Below are 14,508 nucleotides of genomic sequence, written 5' to 3'. Positions count from 1 at the left end.
GTCTGGATGAGCTGATATCCCAGGATGGATGACCCAGAGCTCGGTATTCCCACAATCATTTCCGTAAATGTGAACTCTCTGTGGGGGTGTGAGGAGTTTGCTGAGCATGAAGTCTTGTGTATAATGTTTGTGTTGTTTCTCAGGAGTATGACTGGGTCAAATCTAGTAAGTGATGCGCTATGGCTTAAGGCTTTGCTGGGTCCCTGAACATGTGGAGTGGGTCTACCCAGCATGAGTTCTCTGGTGCTTGGTAAGGGAGGAGCTGTGTGTGAAGGCTTTCCCACAGTCCCTGCACTCATATGGCTTCTCTCCTGTGTGGATCCTCCGGTGCTGAGTGAGGTGGGTGCTCTGCCTGAAGGATTTTCCGCAATCCTGGCACTCGTAGGGCTTTTCCCCAGTGTGTGTCCTCTCGTGCTGGCTGAGCGATGAGCTGTGGCTGAAGGATTTTCCACATTCATTGCACCCATAGGGTTTCTCCTTGGTGTGAATCCTCTGGTGTTCTATGAGGAGGGAGCTCTGGCTGAAGGCCCTGCCACACTCGTTACACTCGTAGGGCTTCTCTCCCGTGTGGATCCTCTGGTGTTGAATGAGTGGAGCAAGCTGGCTGAAGGCTCTGCCACACTCGTTACACTCGTAGGGCTTCTCCCCCGTGTGGATCCGCTGGTGTTTGGTCAGGGACGAGCTGTGGCTGAAGGCCTTCCCGCACTCGCTACACTCATAGGGCTTCTCCCCGGTGTGGATTCTCTGGTGCTGAGTGAGGTGTGTGCTCTGCCGGAAGGCCTTCCCGCACTGACTGCACGAGTAGGGCTTCTCACCCGTGTGCGTCCGCTCATGCTGGCTAAGCGACGAGCTGTGACTGAAGGTTTTCCCACACTCGTTGCACCCGTAGGGCTTCTCTCCTGTGTGGATCCTCCGATGCTCGGTCAGGAGCGTGCTCTGGCTGAAGGCCTTCCCGCACTCGCTGCACTCGTAGGGCCGCTCGCCTGTGTGTGTCCTCTGATGCTGAATCAGTGGTGTGATCTGGGTGAAGGCTTTTCCACATGCCTGGCACTCGTAGGGCTTCTCCCCCGTGTGGATCCGCTGGTGTTTGGTCAGGGACGAGCTGTGGCTGAAGGCCTTGCCGCATTCTCCACACTGGTAGGGCTTCTCCCCAGTGTGGATTCGCAGGTGCTGGGTGAGGTGGATGCTCTGCCGGAAGGCCTTCCCGCACTGACTGCACGTGTAGGGCTTCTCACCTGTGTGCGTCCGCTCATGTTGGCTGAAGGAGGACCTAAAACTGAAGGATTTTCCACATTCACTGCACTCGTAGGGCTTCTCACCTGTATGAGTTCTCTGGTGCTGGATCAGTGGGGCAATTTGGTTGAAGGTCCTCCCGCACTGAGTGCACTTATAAGGCTTCTCACCAGTGTGGATTCTCTGGTGTTTGGTAAGTGCTGAGCTGTTTCGGAAGCCTTTTCCACATTCGTGACATTTGTAAGGTCTCTCTCCCGTGTGTGTTCGGTGGTGTTCGATGAGTGCTGAGCTGTGACTAAAGGCCTTTCCACATTCCTGACATCTGTAGGGCTTCTCTTTTGCACAGGTTTTCTGTTGAGTATCTGAGTCCGGATTCTCCCTCTTTCCATGTGTTCCCCACATGGGGGGGCCTTGCCTTTTAGGAGTCATTGGTTGAGTTGGGAGATCAGGCCTCAGACTCAAGTTTTCCCCAAACCCATTCCCCTGCTGCTGCTCCTGAGTGGGTGTCTTCACAGGCATGAAGGCAGTCTGCACCACATGGCTGTCTGGCCTCTTGCGACCCTGTTCCCAGTGGCCCTCAGCATTTTCACCCTTGGAGTTCCACAGACTTTCCCACAAGAAACTTTCTACCAGGGCATTATTGGGTATTTCTTCAGTTATGTCTTGCTTCACAGTTGATAGTTTGGTTTGTCTAGTTTCAAAGTCTGAAAGAAACAGAAAAATGGAAATGTCCCTTAATCCCAGTTCTGGGGGAAGAGTTTGTGGTGGCTGGGTGGGTGGATGGAAGAATAAAACTGATGGTTTTGAAAGGTCCAAGGCACAGGTGGCTTTGTCCATTAAAAAAAATAAGAGTTTTGCAAATCGGAGAAGGAACGGGAGAGGGAGGAGAAGCACAGAGAATAACCAGGGTGGGGGACTTGGTGTAGGGGTGTGGATGGGGTTTTCAGGGGGAGCACAGAGAATGAGGGTGGGAGACGGTGCTGAGGAGAGAGCTAGCATCCAGGGAAACTGCTGACAGACGCCCCGGGCCTGGAGTACCCCCAGCCCAGAGCAGAGCTCAATGGGCATGCTGAACAAACAAACAGATACATTTGCTCCTCCTCCTCCTTCATTTTGGCCCTCTCTGCAGAGCCATAGCTTTGGTGTCCCCACGCTGACACCGAACTGGCCTAAAGGTGTGACATGGGCACATTTCCCATTTATGTTACACTCTAGTGAAAAGCTAAAAATAAAAAAGGTCAAGCCAGATGTGGTTGGCAGAACAGTGGCTCCCAAATATATACACATCCTAATCTCTGGAACCTTTGAATCTGTGCTTACCTTACATGTCAAGGAGGAATTAGGCCGCTCATCATTTGACATTAGCAATCATCTGTGATTACCCTCATTGGCTTATCAGGGTGGGCCCAATGTAATCATAAGAGTTCTTCAGTGTGAAAGAGAGAGGCAGGAGGGACATGATGTGAGAAGGCTTGACCAGCTATTGCTGACTTTGAAGATGGATAAGGCCTTGTGTCAAGGAATGTGGGCAGTCTCTAGAAGCTGGACAATGAAAGGAAACGGATTTTCCCCAAACCCTCCAGAAGAAACACTGCCCTGCTGACACTGTACTGTAGCCCAGGGAGACCCATTTTGGACTTCTGACCTCTAGAACTGTAAGGTAATTTGTGTTGCTTTAAGCCACTAAGTTTGTGGTAATTTGTCACAGCACCAATCGGAAGCTGATGTACTAAGGAAGGACTGGTTATTATTTGAGGCTAGGGAGACCCTGTTATAAACTCCCCTACACACTGGCCCATCCCTTCTTAGGCCCTGGTGATGGGCCACTGCTTACATAGGGTCAGGGCCTGTCGCCAGAGGGCCGGGACACTCCCACTCCCAACAGACTTGCCTGCTGGTCTCAGGAGCTGGACAAGAGGTATGAAGAGTAGAACTACCCAGCCAACCTACAGGCACATGGAAGGGCCCAGCCTGGATCCACCAGCCCACAGGTGCATGAGTCATAAGTGATTCTTTGGTTTAAACCACTGAGGCTGGAGTGTTTGTTACATGGCAAGAGCTGGCTGTTGCATTGCCTTGGTGGCTTTGTGCTTGCTGTTTCCTCTGCCTGGAGTTCTGTCCTCCCAGATTGTTTCATGGTCACATTGTTCTCATGGTTTAGGCTTCAGCTCACACACCACCTCCTTGGAGAGGCTAGCCCTCATCTCTCTGCTCAGTCCTCACCCCAATCCTAGTCTCTACCTCATCCCCTGCTTCCATTTCTCAGCATTCATCATAATCTGTAATCATCTTGTTCACTGTTATTATTATTATTTTAGCTATTTATCGTGTGCCTCTCTCCCTCACCAAAAATGTAAATTCAGTGAAGATGGGAACTTGGTCTCACTCACAGCAAAATGGATGCTTGGCGAATGTTCCCTGAAAGACTGAGTAGTTAATTTGCTCTGAAGAATCTGAGTGCAGAAATGGAGAGAGAACCTGGGGGGTGAATGGGTTCCTCCCAGACCTGCAGGGCTTTCATCTCACCTGTGCACACACCTCGGGGGGCTCCCTTGTCCACCACCCACAGCTCCACCTCGTGCTCCAGCAGGGAGATGACGTCCGGCTTTGGGAGCCAGTGTCCTGCTCAGGGAGAAACCCATGGAGTGAGCATCTGTGTCCCAGGACCCTCCCCAGCCCTCTGCCCACTCCACCCTCAGTCTCCCAGGACCCAAGTGGCTGGGGTTCCAGGAGGCCATGGTGTGGTAACAGCCTCTGACATTCCTTAGGGACCTCCTCCCCTCACTCAGTCCCCAACCCCATCCTTGGCCCCTGTGTGGCCAATCAGAGCTCTGCTTCGTCCCGTGCCTGCAACAATGACCGGCCTGGAGGGGACCTGGCTGCCAAACCAAGACAACCCAGGGGCCTTCTATGGGTGCCCGGGACACAGAGCCTGCCTCTTCTGCTGGTCTCAAACCTGGGAGAGGCACCCTCTCAGCTGTCTTGTCACCTTCAGAGGGGCCCGTCTGCGAAAGGAGGCAGAAAGGGGTATGGGGGCGGGCAGCAGAGGGGTCCTGACAGCACCATAGGAAGATCCAGGTCTACCCGGGGTTCTGTGGTCACGGGACCCGGTATGTCCCTCTTACCCCTTGACTTTCTGCTTCTGGCATTGTTAGCTAGGGTCTGTCATTCGCAACCAAAACATCCTAATTTACATTCCTTGCACTGAAACAGGTCCCTGAAGGCCAAGTATTTGCTTTTAAGGTATTTGCTTTTTGGCCTAGATCTACTCCCACTTTTATCCCAGGAAAATTAGAATCTGTACTGTAGGCAGACCATCAGGGGCACGGGGGTGGCCTCACCCACAGAGGCAAGGAGCCCAAAGGTCTCCAGCATCACATCTCGGTACAGGGTCCTCTGGGCCGGCTCCAGCTGCCCCCACTCCTCCCAGGTGAACTCCACGACCACGTCCTCAAAAGTCACTTGCTCCTGAAACGTCACACATGAGCGTCCTCAGTGTCCCCGGCGTGGCTGCCAGTGGCAGCATCTGGTGAACGGGGGCCTTGGCCAAGTGGGTGGGAGGGTCTGGGGATTTGGATCAGGTTTTTACTGTGGGGCCTGGGACCCTGCTGGAGAAGAGTCTCTTGAAATGAGAAATGCTGCTGATGCGTCATCAATGAAGGGGAGGATGGTCCTGGCGTGTTGGGTTCACAGGAAGTGTGCTTGAGTGGGTGGCCCCTCTGAGAAGCAGCTGGGTCTGGGCAGCGAGGAAGGAGCATCTGAAAACTGTCAGGTTGGCTCCCTGCCTCACCCTTTGGCCAAAATAACATCCTGATGGGTCCAAGATGCATACATAATGAATGAAACAAAGCCCTCTTTAAGAGATGAGAGGGTCCATGCTGCCACGAGCACATTTTACGGAGACTGGGAAAGCTTAAGTGTCTTGCCCAAAGTTATAAAGCTAGTAAGCAGCAAATCCAAGGATTGAATTTGGGTGACTTTATTAAGAATCTGTTCATGTGTAAATTAAATTCAAGTACATGAAGATCCATGTATACGTGGAAAATCAGTGTGGTAGTGGGAGTATTTCAAAGCAATGGACACACCAGGGCAACTGGCCCTCTGTTAGGGGGAAAAATCAGTAGATCCCTACCTCACCATAAATAAAAATAAATTCCAGAAATCTTAAAGAGATGAATATAAAAAAGGAAAAAGTTGGAAAAGTATAGGCCATGAATTTAATAAATGGGTGGTAGAGAAAGTCTTCACAAATAAAATATAAAACACTAAAAGTCAGAAAGAAGAAAAATGAGTGTGGTAGGCAGAATTGTGTCACTACCATCCCTGGATTACATGGCAAGGAGGAATTAAGATGGCAGATGGACGGGACTTCCCTAGCGGTCCAGTGGTTAAGACTCTGTGCTTCCACTGCAGGAGGTATGGGTTTGATCCCTGGTCGGGGAACTAAGATCCCACATGCCATGGTGTGGCCAAAAAAAAAAAAAAAAGATGGTAGATGGTATTAAGGTTGCTAGTCCACTGATCTTAAAATAAGGAGATTATCCTGGAATATCCTGGTGAGCCCAATATAATCACAAGGGTCTTTCAATGGGGAAGAGGCAGAAAAGTCAGCCTCACAGTAACAGTATGTGAGGAAGACTCAAATGGCCAAAGCTGGCTTTGAAGATAGAAGCAGGTCAGGAGCCAAGGAATGTGGGAGGCCTCTAGAAGCTGGAAAAGGTAAGGAAGTGGATTCTCTCTTAGAGCTGCCAGAAGGAACACAGCCCTGCTGACACATTGATTTTAGCCCAATGAAATGTACTACAGACTTCTGACCTCCAGAACCATAAAATAATAAATTGTGTGGTTTTAAGCCACTAAGTTTGTTAGGATTTGTTACAGAATCGACAGGAAAATAATACATTCAGCAACCAAAATTCATGACTTCTAGATGACAAAGTCTTTACAAGCCACTTCAAGGACCCATGACAGCAGAATGAATATTTGCAACATAAATGGAAGGAAAAGGATTAGTGGCCAGCACATGCAAAGAGCTGACAAATCAGTAAGTAAAAGGCAAACAAGAGGACAGAGAGTCTGGTCCTTCTGAGAAGAGGATGGCTTAGCTCCAAGGCATGGATTGCTTTCACAATTGGCAGGTTTTTAAAAATATATACACTTGTTACGCCAGCAATTCCACTTCCCCTCCATCTCCCCCTTCCCCCAAGAACCTTGCTCCCCTGCTGCAATGTCATAACAGGCAACTGGTAATGGCCTCGATGCCCATCGTGGCAGAGCAGCCAAAGTCAGGTTCTGGAAAATCTGCAGCCAAGCACAAGACGGGGGGCACTGATACGCACAGCTGGGGAATAACCTTCCAGATGGAAAAATCCTGGATGGTGGGACGTTGCCAGCCCAGTGCTATTTGTGTAAAAGGAAACAAAGCTCTAATTCTAATATTTGTCTGAAAATGTGTACATAAACACAGGAAAATGAGGCGCGTGGAAGTGACAGCAGCGGCGACTTTAGATGGAAGCCTGGGAGACGGGGCTGCGGTGCAAGGGGGACTTTATAAGTGCTGCTTGACATTTTTATAATGAGACTATCATTATGGGATTGTGTGGCCTTAACAAAATAAATAAGCCAATTCATCAACCTAGAAATCACTATGAAAGATATCAGGGTTTTGATACATTAAGAACTTTACATTTGTGAACCTTAAAAAAAAAATTCAGAGCAAACACATAGACGGTGCTGAAAGATGCACGTGGATTGCTCACTTAATAACCCCAGGCCACGGGTGACCACATCCAACCACTGTTCACCCAGGGGGGACGCCAACGAAGTCACCCAAAATCACCCAGGGAGAAAGGGCTGAGCCAGGATTTGAACTTGGGTAGTCTGGGTCCAGCGCGTCCGCCTACCGGCCATGTGGCTGAACCACCTCCCTGAAAGACAAGCGAGAGAAAAACACACCCTGGGGGTCAGAATGGAAGTTCTGGGCCGGCAAGGAACTCGCACCCTCCTATCAGTTCCTCCTTGGACAAACAAGGACCCCTGAGATGTCACAGCAGCAGCAACTGAGAGAGGGGCACGAGGGAGCCCCAGGGAGGCTGGGAACTTCCTGTGCCTCAGCTGCACCATCCACTGGTGTCCATACATGTAGTTGCCAGGCTGCACACTCAGATAAATCTACGCTGTGCATAAATGACGCCTGAATACACAGAAGAGGGGCTGCGGAGACAAAGAGCCAATGGAGAGTGGCCAGGAAAATGAAATGGGTGGGGGTCTCCAGTGGCAGGACCCCTGAGGACTGTTTCCTAGTCTTCAACTTTGGACATTTAGATAATGGGTTAACAGAACTACCATATGATCCAGCAATCCCACTCCTGGGTATATATCTGAAGAAAACAAAAGCAGTAATTCCAAAAGACACATGCACCCCAGTGTTCATAGCAGCTAAGTGTCCATCAACAGATGAATGGATAAAGAAGATGTGCTATATATATATATATATATATATATATATATATATGTACACACACACACATATAATGGAATACTACTCAGCCATAAAAAAATGAAATTTTGCCATTTGTGACGGCATGGATGGACCTGCAGGATACTATGTTTAGTGAAATAAGTGAGACAGAGAAAGACAAATACTGAGTATTATCTCTTATATGTGGAATCTAAAAAAATAATGAAATGAATGAATATAATAAAACAAAAGCAGACTCATAGATATAGAGAACAAGGCCAGTTTCTTCCGCGATCAAGTGGGGAGTTTATGATTTCCCTTAAGGCCCGTGAGGTTTGGGCAGACATCCTCCACAAAGGGATTTTCATCTCACAGAAGCAAGTGCTATGGATGGCTAGTGGGGGAGATGCAAGGTCTATAGACTTTGGCCATGTGGGCGGGAGTCAGGGACACAAGGTGGCCCACATCCTGGACCCTGGTCTACCAGGCAGAATCCGCCTCTGCTAGAATTTCTCCCACCAGAACTGGGCATCTGGGAGGTGACGCTGTGAAGACCCAGCCCTGGATCCACATGATGGAGATTCAGACTCCAGCACCAGCTCTCTTTTAACTGCGCTGGGCCTCCCTGCCCTCATCTGTAAGTTACTGGGAGCTCCCTGAGGGCTGTTGGGAGGAGTGAGGGAATTCACAGGAAGTGTGTACCCTTGGCCCGGTGCATAGTGGGTGGTTTACCTGAGGACCCACCGTTCAAACAGCTGTGCTGGGGGGCCCGGGGAGGTTTTATTTTCTCTCACCAACCCTCCCTGCTTGCTCCACACCTTCCAGACTCATTAGGTCTCGCTCAGTGGTTATGTGCGGAGTCCTACCGAGTGCAAGTCACCGTTCTAGGCACTGCAGAGGCCGTGGAAACAGGACAAACACAGCCCGCCTCCTGGTGCTTGTATGCTAGCTGCAGGGTTGGGGAGCTGGCAAAAATGAAAACCCCAGGAGAGGCCAGTGCTCTGGAGAAAATGGGGGGACGTTGTTGGGCAACCACACAGGGATCTGGAGGAGGAGCCATGAAGGCAGCAGGATGTGTGCTGGGCACTGGGGACCTCAGGGGGCAGGTGGTCTGAGCCAGGCCAGGGGTCCTGAGCTCACGCCTGCCTCAGCCACTCCCAGTTGCGTGACTTGCCCCTGTGCCTTGATCTCCTCCTCATCCCACCTCGTGGGACTGATGTGGGGGCTGAACAGAGTGACATGTGTCCAGCACTGACCAGAGTTCCGAACATTCATTGTTCACCCATTCACTGTGCACCTACTGTGTGCCGGGCCTTTGCACGTGGCCAAAATGGCCAGAACTGCTTCCCAAGGCCCCAGGCCCCTGCAGCCGGCCTAGGAGCCCTCGTTCCCGGTCCTCCTGCCACACGTGTGCCTGGTCTTCATGTTAGGTGCCTGGCGTGGTCCCACCTCCAGGCCTTTGCTCATGCTGTTCCCTCCACCTGGAACATTCTCCCTGTGGGCCCTGGCCTCACCCTCTCCTTTCCTGCAGGTCTGTTTGGGGGCCACTTCCTCAGAGAGGCCTCCTGGGCTGTACTGGTTAATGCCTGGTCCCCAAGCCCACCCTCTTCTGGGCCTCATTTCCCTGCCCAACACTTGGCATGTTTATATTCCTCATGTGGTCTGTGAGCCCCCGGGGATGGAGATTTCTGCTCATTTTGTCTGTTCCTCTACCTGGAGTACCTGGAACGGTGCCTGGAATGGTGCCTGCTCATTGGCAGTGCTCAGTACAGGTTGGCCAAGTGACTGGATGAAGAGAGTGAGCTGGGAGAACAGACCTAGAGCCCTGTGTTGAGAAAGTGCCAGACACATCAGTGGATGGATGAACCATGTCTGCCAGGGTGGCACGGGGCGGGGGGGAATCCAGGAGGTCTTCTCGGAGGTGGTGAGGTGAGATGTGGAGGAGGACATGGAGCTGATTAAAGCACATTCCTGGTGAGGGCAGAGGCCCTGAGGGCAGAACGAGCCTGGTGGGGACCACAGGTAGAGCCTGGGAGGCCTGAGAGTGAGGTGGTGGTGTACTCACCGGGTCCCTGGCAGTGAGGAGCCCGGCGGTCATTCCCTCCTCCTCGGGCCTCTTGCAGGAACAGCCAGCTCCTCGGCAGGCAGTTCTAGGGGGAAAGGGGATGTGAGAGACTGGACCAGTAACCCCAGGCCCTGGAAGCCCTGTGTGCAGGTGGAAGGAGCTCAGCACCCAGGCCAAACTCAACAGCAGTGCAACCTCAGCTTGGCATTTCCCGAGCTCCTGCTGTGCACCCAGGTGCTATTCCAGGCACTGTAGAAGTATGAGCTCAAATTTTCCTTACCCATTCCAGACAGGAAAACTGACCGCCAGGTGGGCAAGGAGCACAGTCTGGTGTGCTCCAGATGATTTCCAGGGTGATGACTTACTGTGACAGAAAGCCAGACAGTACGGGGGTCTTGGGCACTGTATGGTGTGCGGCAGCTTCCCTCTCATAAAATGAGGGTGGTGACCCAGCACAGAGCTTATGGGAATTAAAATGTGAAAACGGCTGGCAATGGAGCCCAGCAGGCAGCAGAATACACAGGAAGGCGACTGTTGCTGGGAGGGAAGTCTCTTGCTTCAGTCAGCATCTGTGTAGCATCTACTACATGCACGGCCCAATTCCCAGTGATTTACAAGCCGTTCCCTGGCTGATTGCCCAAAATGAAACTCAGGCCAAAGGTAGGACGTGTTTCCCTTCTCTCTGTACTGTCCCTTGACGACCCTACCTATGCACCCCTGATTCTGCCCCATCCAGCTTGTGCTCCGTTGTCTTCGTTGCAGTTTCCTGGATGGGAGTTATCTTGTTTAGTGATGTTCTATGGGCTTATCAACATCTCCCTGACTCTCCTGCGGCATCCAGTGTGGAGACAATATTGGGGGGCTCTAGGATATAAGATGGGCCTCGCACCCAGGACATATAAATACCTGCTTGTTGAATTAATGAAGGAGCCTGGATGGTGCATGGCATGCAGTCGGTGCTCAATAAGATTTTAATACAATGAGTCTGTTTCCTGGGTCCCAGGTGGCTAGGATCAAACTCTGGTGCTTTGGCTCTCCCTCACCTTCATTCTTTAGACAGAAGTCCCTCAGGAAGGTGAAGCTCCAGAGATGACATTGTGGTGGGGCCTTGACCTTACCCACTCTCCAAACCCTGGACGTCCCACCGAAATAGGGAAGGGATGCAGGTCAGGCTGGCTCCAGGCTCTGAAGGGTCCGGCCAGCCAATCTCTTACTATGCTCTCGAAGCCAGAGACCCCAATGCCTTGCACCAAAGCCAGTACCCAACCCCTGCCCCAAGCCCTCCTCTCGGACCCTGAGACCACCCCCAAATCCACTACCCAAACCGGGCCCCGCCCACTCGGCCCCGCCCATACTACCCCCAGCGACCCGCCCTGGGCCCAAAGCAGCAGAAGAGACAAGACACAGACGCGCGCCGTTAGGTACACACCCGGGCCGGGGCCCCATAGAAGACCTTGGACCCGCTCCCGGCTCGGCCTCCGCCGCCCTGGCCACCCCCAATCTCACTTACCCGCCGGACTGTAGGACAAAGGCCACGGCAGCCACCAACCAACCTGCGCCTGCGCAGGGACGCCTAACTACATCTCCCAGAAGGCAGCACGTGCCCTTCCGGTCGTCTTCTGGCGCGCCCCGCCCCCGCCCAGGGCCTAGGCTGAGGGGTTCGAATACTGAGCTCTGCCTTTTCTCCCACCCTGGGACCCTCCCACGCCGAGCTCCTTCTTGGAATGGAGGACGAAGGCCACGCCCGCCACGGGCCGCTACTGCGCCTGGGTGGGCGGGCGCCGAACTACATCTCCCAGAGGGCGCCGCGTGCACTTCCGGTCATCTCCCTGGTCGCCCCGCTCCCGCCCGGGGCGAGACTGAGCGGCTCGGAGCCGTCCTTTTGCTGCGCTCCATGGAATGGAGGAGGAAGGCTGTACCGCCAAGGGCCGGGACCGCATCTGCGCGGAGGGCGCTGAACTACATCTCTCAGAGGGCCACGCGCGGCCTCCCTGCACATCTGTCCCCTCCCGTTGGATTCATCTAGGACGGGAGTTCGAGTCCTGACGCCTGTACCTGTGTCACCGTCAAAAGTATTCCCTACCCGCTGATGTGTGAGGAGCCTCATGACCGTGGCGCCGGCGCTCAGCGGGTGATTGGCTGGGGGACTAATTTTGGCAGAGGGTTCAGGAGTGAAAGGGAGCAATCCCTGGATGGGCTCTCTTGGTAACAGGCTCCTTTGTGTTCTCTATTTCTTGCTTAAAGAAAAACTTTAGTCCACTGAACCTTACCGGGGCTTCAAAAAGTCTGGCTTGAAGGTTAATGATCAGAGGAGTGAAAGCAAGCAGAGACAAAGAACAGAAGTCCAGCTGGAGAACTTGTAACAATTTAAATAATGAATCAGCCGTATAGCAGAGTCATAGGACCTTTAGTTCCTCCCTGAAGGACATAGATAACAATGTCAGACTTACATTCCTAAGTGGTTTTTAGAGAAACCAGACTCCCATCAGATGGAAACTGCTGACCATAAGCACATAGACTCCAGGCCAGTTGGAACCAGAAGGTTGATGATGTTGACTCCAAAAACATCATCCTGTTACCTCGCCACCAACCAATCAGAAGAAAGTCCATGAGCTGCAACCCTTACCCCAATGTTGCCTTTAAAAACCCTTCCCTGAAAGCCAAGGGGGAGTTCAGGTCTTTTGAGCATGAGCTGCCTGTTCTCCTTGCTTGGCGCCCTGCAATAAACACTACACTTTTCTTCACCACACCTGGTGTCATTAGATTGGCACGTAGGGCAAGTAGACACGAGTTCAGTTTGGTAACAATACTGTAAACTTTATTGTTGTAAAACAAACCCGTGTTTAAAAATACGTTAAAAATGGAAATGAGAGACTTCCCTGGCGGTCCAGTGGTTAAGACTCCACGCTTCCATTGCAGGGAGCGTGGGTTTGATCCCTGGTTGGGGAACTAGGATCCCACATGCTGTGTGGCGTGGCCAAAAAGTAAAAAAAAAAAAAAAAAAAAAAAAAGAACAGAAAAAATTCACAAAAACTTCAAACACAAGAGCAGTTTACATTTTGCCACACTGACCCAGGCTTGAACAGTTGCCAGTATTTAGTGCATGGTAGTAAGAAACATCACAGGCTAGACACTTGAACATTTTAAAAGTACTCTACACAGGGCTTCCCTGGTGGCGCAGTGGTTGAGAATCTGCCTGCTAATGCAGGGGACACGGGTTCGAGCCCTGGTCTGGGAAGATCCCACATGCCGCGGAGCGGCTGGGCCCGTGAGCCACAATTACTGAGCCTGCGCGTCTGGAGCCTGTGCTCCGCAACAAGAGAGGCCGTGACAGTGAGAGGCCCGCGCACCGCGATGAAGAGTGGCCCCCGCTTGCCGCGACTAGAGAAAGCCCTAGCACAGAAACGAAGACCCAACATAGCAATCAATCAATCAATCAATTAATCAATAAAAATAAATAAATCTTAAAAAAAAAAAAAAAAGTACTCTACACACTTGCTATGTAATTGTCAAAATGGTGCATTTCAACAGCAGCATAATACTCAAAGCTGATGTGCCTTCACGTGATTGCACTCGCCATTTGGTGAACAGTGACCAAGGCCTACCAGGGGGCAGGCCCAGGGTACAGCAGCCAAGTGTACAAGGTGAGAACATACACCATTCCCCCACTTGAGCTGGACTTAGTTTCCCTAATGCAGGTGGAACATCCGTGGAGTAGTGAATGGAAAGAATCTAACCATGGCTGAGCCATGTGCCTTTGCCCTTTTAAGAAGGGACTGATTGATTCCGATCAGTTGGGGCTTGCATGATGGATCTGAAGCTGAGAAAATGTTTCAAGACAAGGGCATTTCTTTCTTTGACTGAAACAACTATTTCTTTGGAAAAACCCTGACTCTGAAAACAGGAGAGAAGACAATAAGAATTCTCATGTTAGGGAAAAAAACCTAGCTGGTTACGTCTTCTTTACACGTATAGAGACACGTGAAAAGATTTGGCTGGTTCACGTGTGAGTGAAAGACTTTAAATCTTGTAAGCTCTATAACAGTGGTTGTTATGAGGAAATACGACAGATGGCTCAAAATTGGAATGCACTGATGTAAACAAAGCACAGCCAAGCTTAGCAGCTTTTCTTTAAAGGTGTCCTGTACATTCAGAGACTATAAGCTTTAAAATGTACATAAAACATCAGTTATCACTTCCCTTACCCACAAATCCAAATGCAAAAAAAGACTTAATTTTTTTTTTTCTGTTAACTTTTTCTTCCACAAAATGTGTACCCTTTTCTCCCCCAGTTTCCTTTTACCAGATCATGAAGCATGAACACACTTGTCTTGATGAAATCTTTTCCCCAGAGGTCTGGACAGAGTCCTGGTGATGAGCTAGCTGTTGGTGGTGCCGTGCCAGGCTTGCCTGCCCATGAGGACGCACCCCAGTCCTGGCGTTGGGCCAGGTCGCCCTGCTCAGCTCCCCTTGGATGTGCGCCTCTGTCCCCTGCCTCTGACCATCTAATTCTTGTTTCTTCCCAACCAACTTTCACAAGCTTAAACGCTTGCAGGGGCTGGGTTTTTTCTAAAGGGGCTGATACTAATGGCTCCAGCCAAGTGGTGTCATGTGGACAGGTAAGTCCAGTGTCCCGGGTCTGGATTTCTCAAAAGAAGCCAAAGGTCTGCATTTGTGTGTGAAATATCTTGATTTTTGAAAGCTGGCAGGGATTCAAAGTTTTTAAAAACATTCTGCCAGTCAAATAACA

The 14,508-nt window shown here is 51.2% G+C and overlaps 1 protein-coding gene across 1 annotated transcript; it reads right to left on the bottom strand.

The window, feature by feature from the left end:
• Positions 1-104: 104 nt before the first annotated feature.
• Positions 105-11,258, bottom strand: ZNF135 (zinc finger protein 135). Its single transcript, XM_057534536.1, has 6 exons — positions 11,188-11,258; positions 9,759-9,843; positions 7,137-7,160; positions 4,575-4,701; positions 3,760-3,855; positions 105-1,937 (listed from the first exon to the last, which is right to left on the bottom strand). The coding sequence occupies exons 1-6, from the start codon at positions 11,202-11,204 to the stop codon at positions 223-225; spliced, it is 2,064 nt and encodes a 687-aa protein (XP_057390519.1). The 5' UTR covers positions 11,205-11,258; the 3' UTR covers positions 105-222.
• Positions 11,259-14,508: the final 3,250 nt, after the last annotated feature.

This window comes from Balaenoptera acutorostrata, chromosome 19 (assembly GCF_949987535.1).
Source record: "Balaenoptera acutorostrata chromosome 19, mBalAcu1.1, whole genome shotgun sequence".
In the NCBI taxonomy this organism is placed as follows: domain Eukaryota; kingdom Metazoa; phylum Chordata; class Mammalia; order Artiodactyla; family Balaenopteridae; genus Balaenoptera; species Balaenoptera acutorostrata.
The sequence above is the reverse complement of the archived record's forward strand: the minus strand, read 5'-3'. Positions and strand labels throughout refer to the sequence as shown.

Bases quoted from the DNA above. Each gene is read 5' to 3' on its own strand.
- ZNF135 (XM_057534536.1), bottom strand. The intron at 7,161-9,758 runs GTGAGTACACCA...CTTGTCTTTCAG, and splicing joins TCCTCACTGCCAGGGACCCG to GGAGGTGGTTCAGCCACATG. The intron at 3,856-4,574 runs GTGAGGCCACCC...CTCCCTGAGCAG, and splicing joins TGGGCTCCTTGCCTCTGTGG to GACACTGGCTCCCAAAGCCG.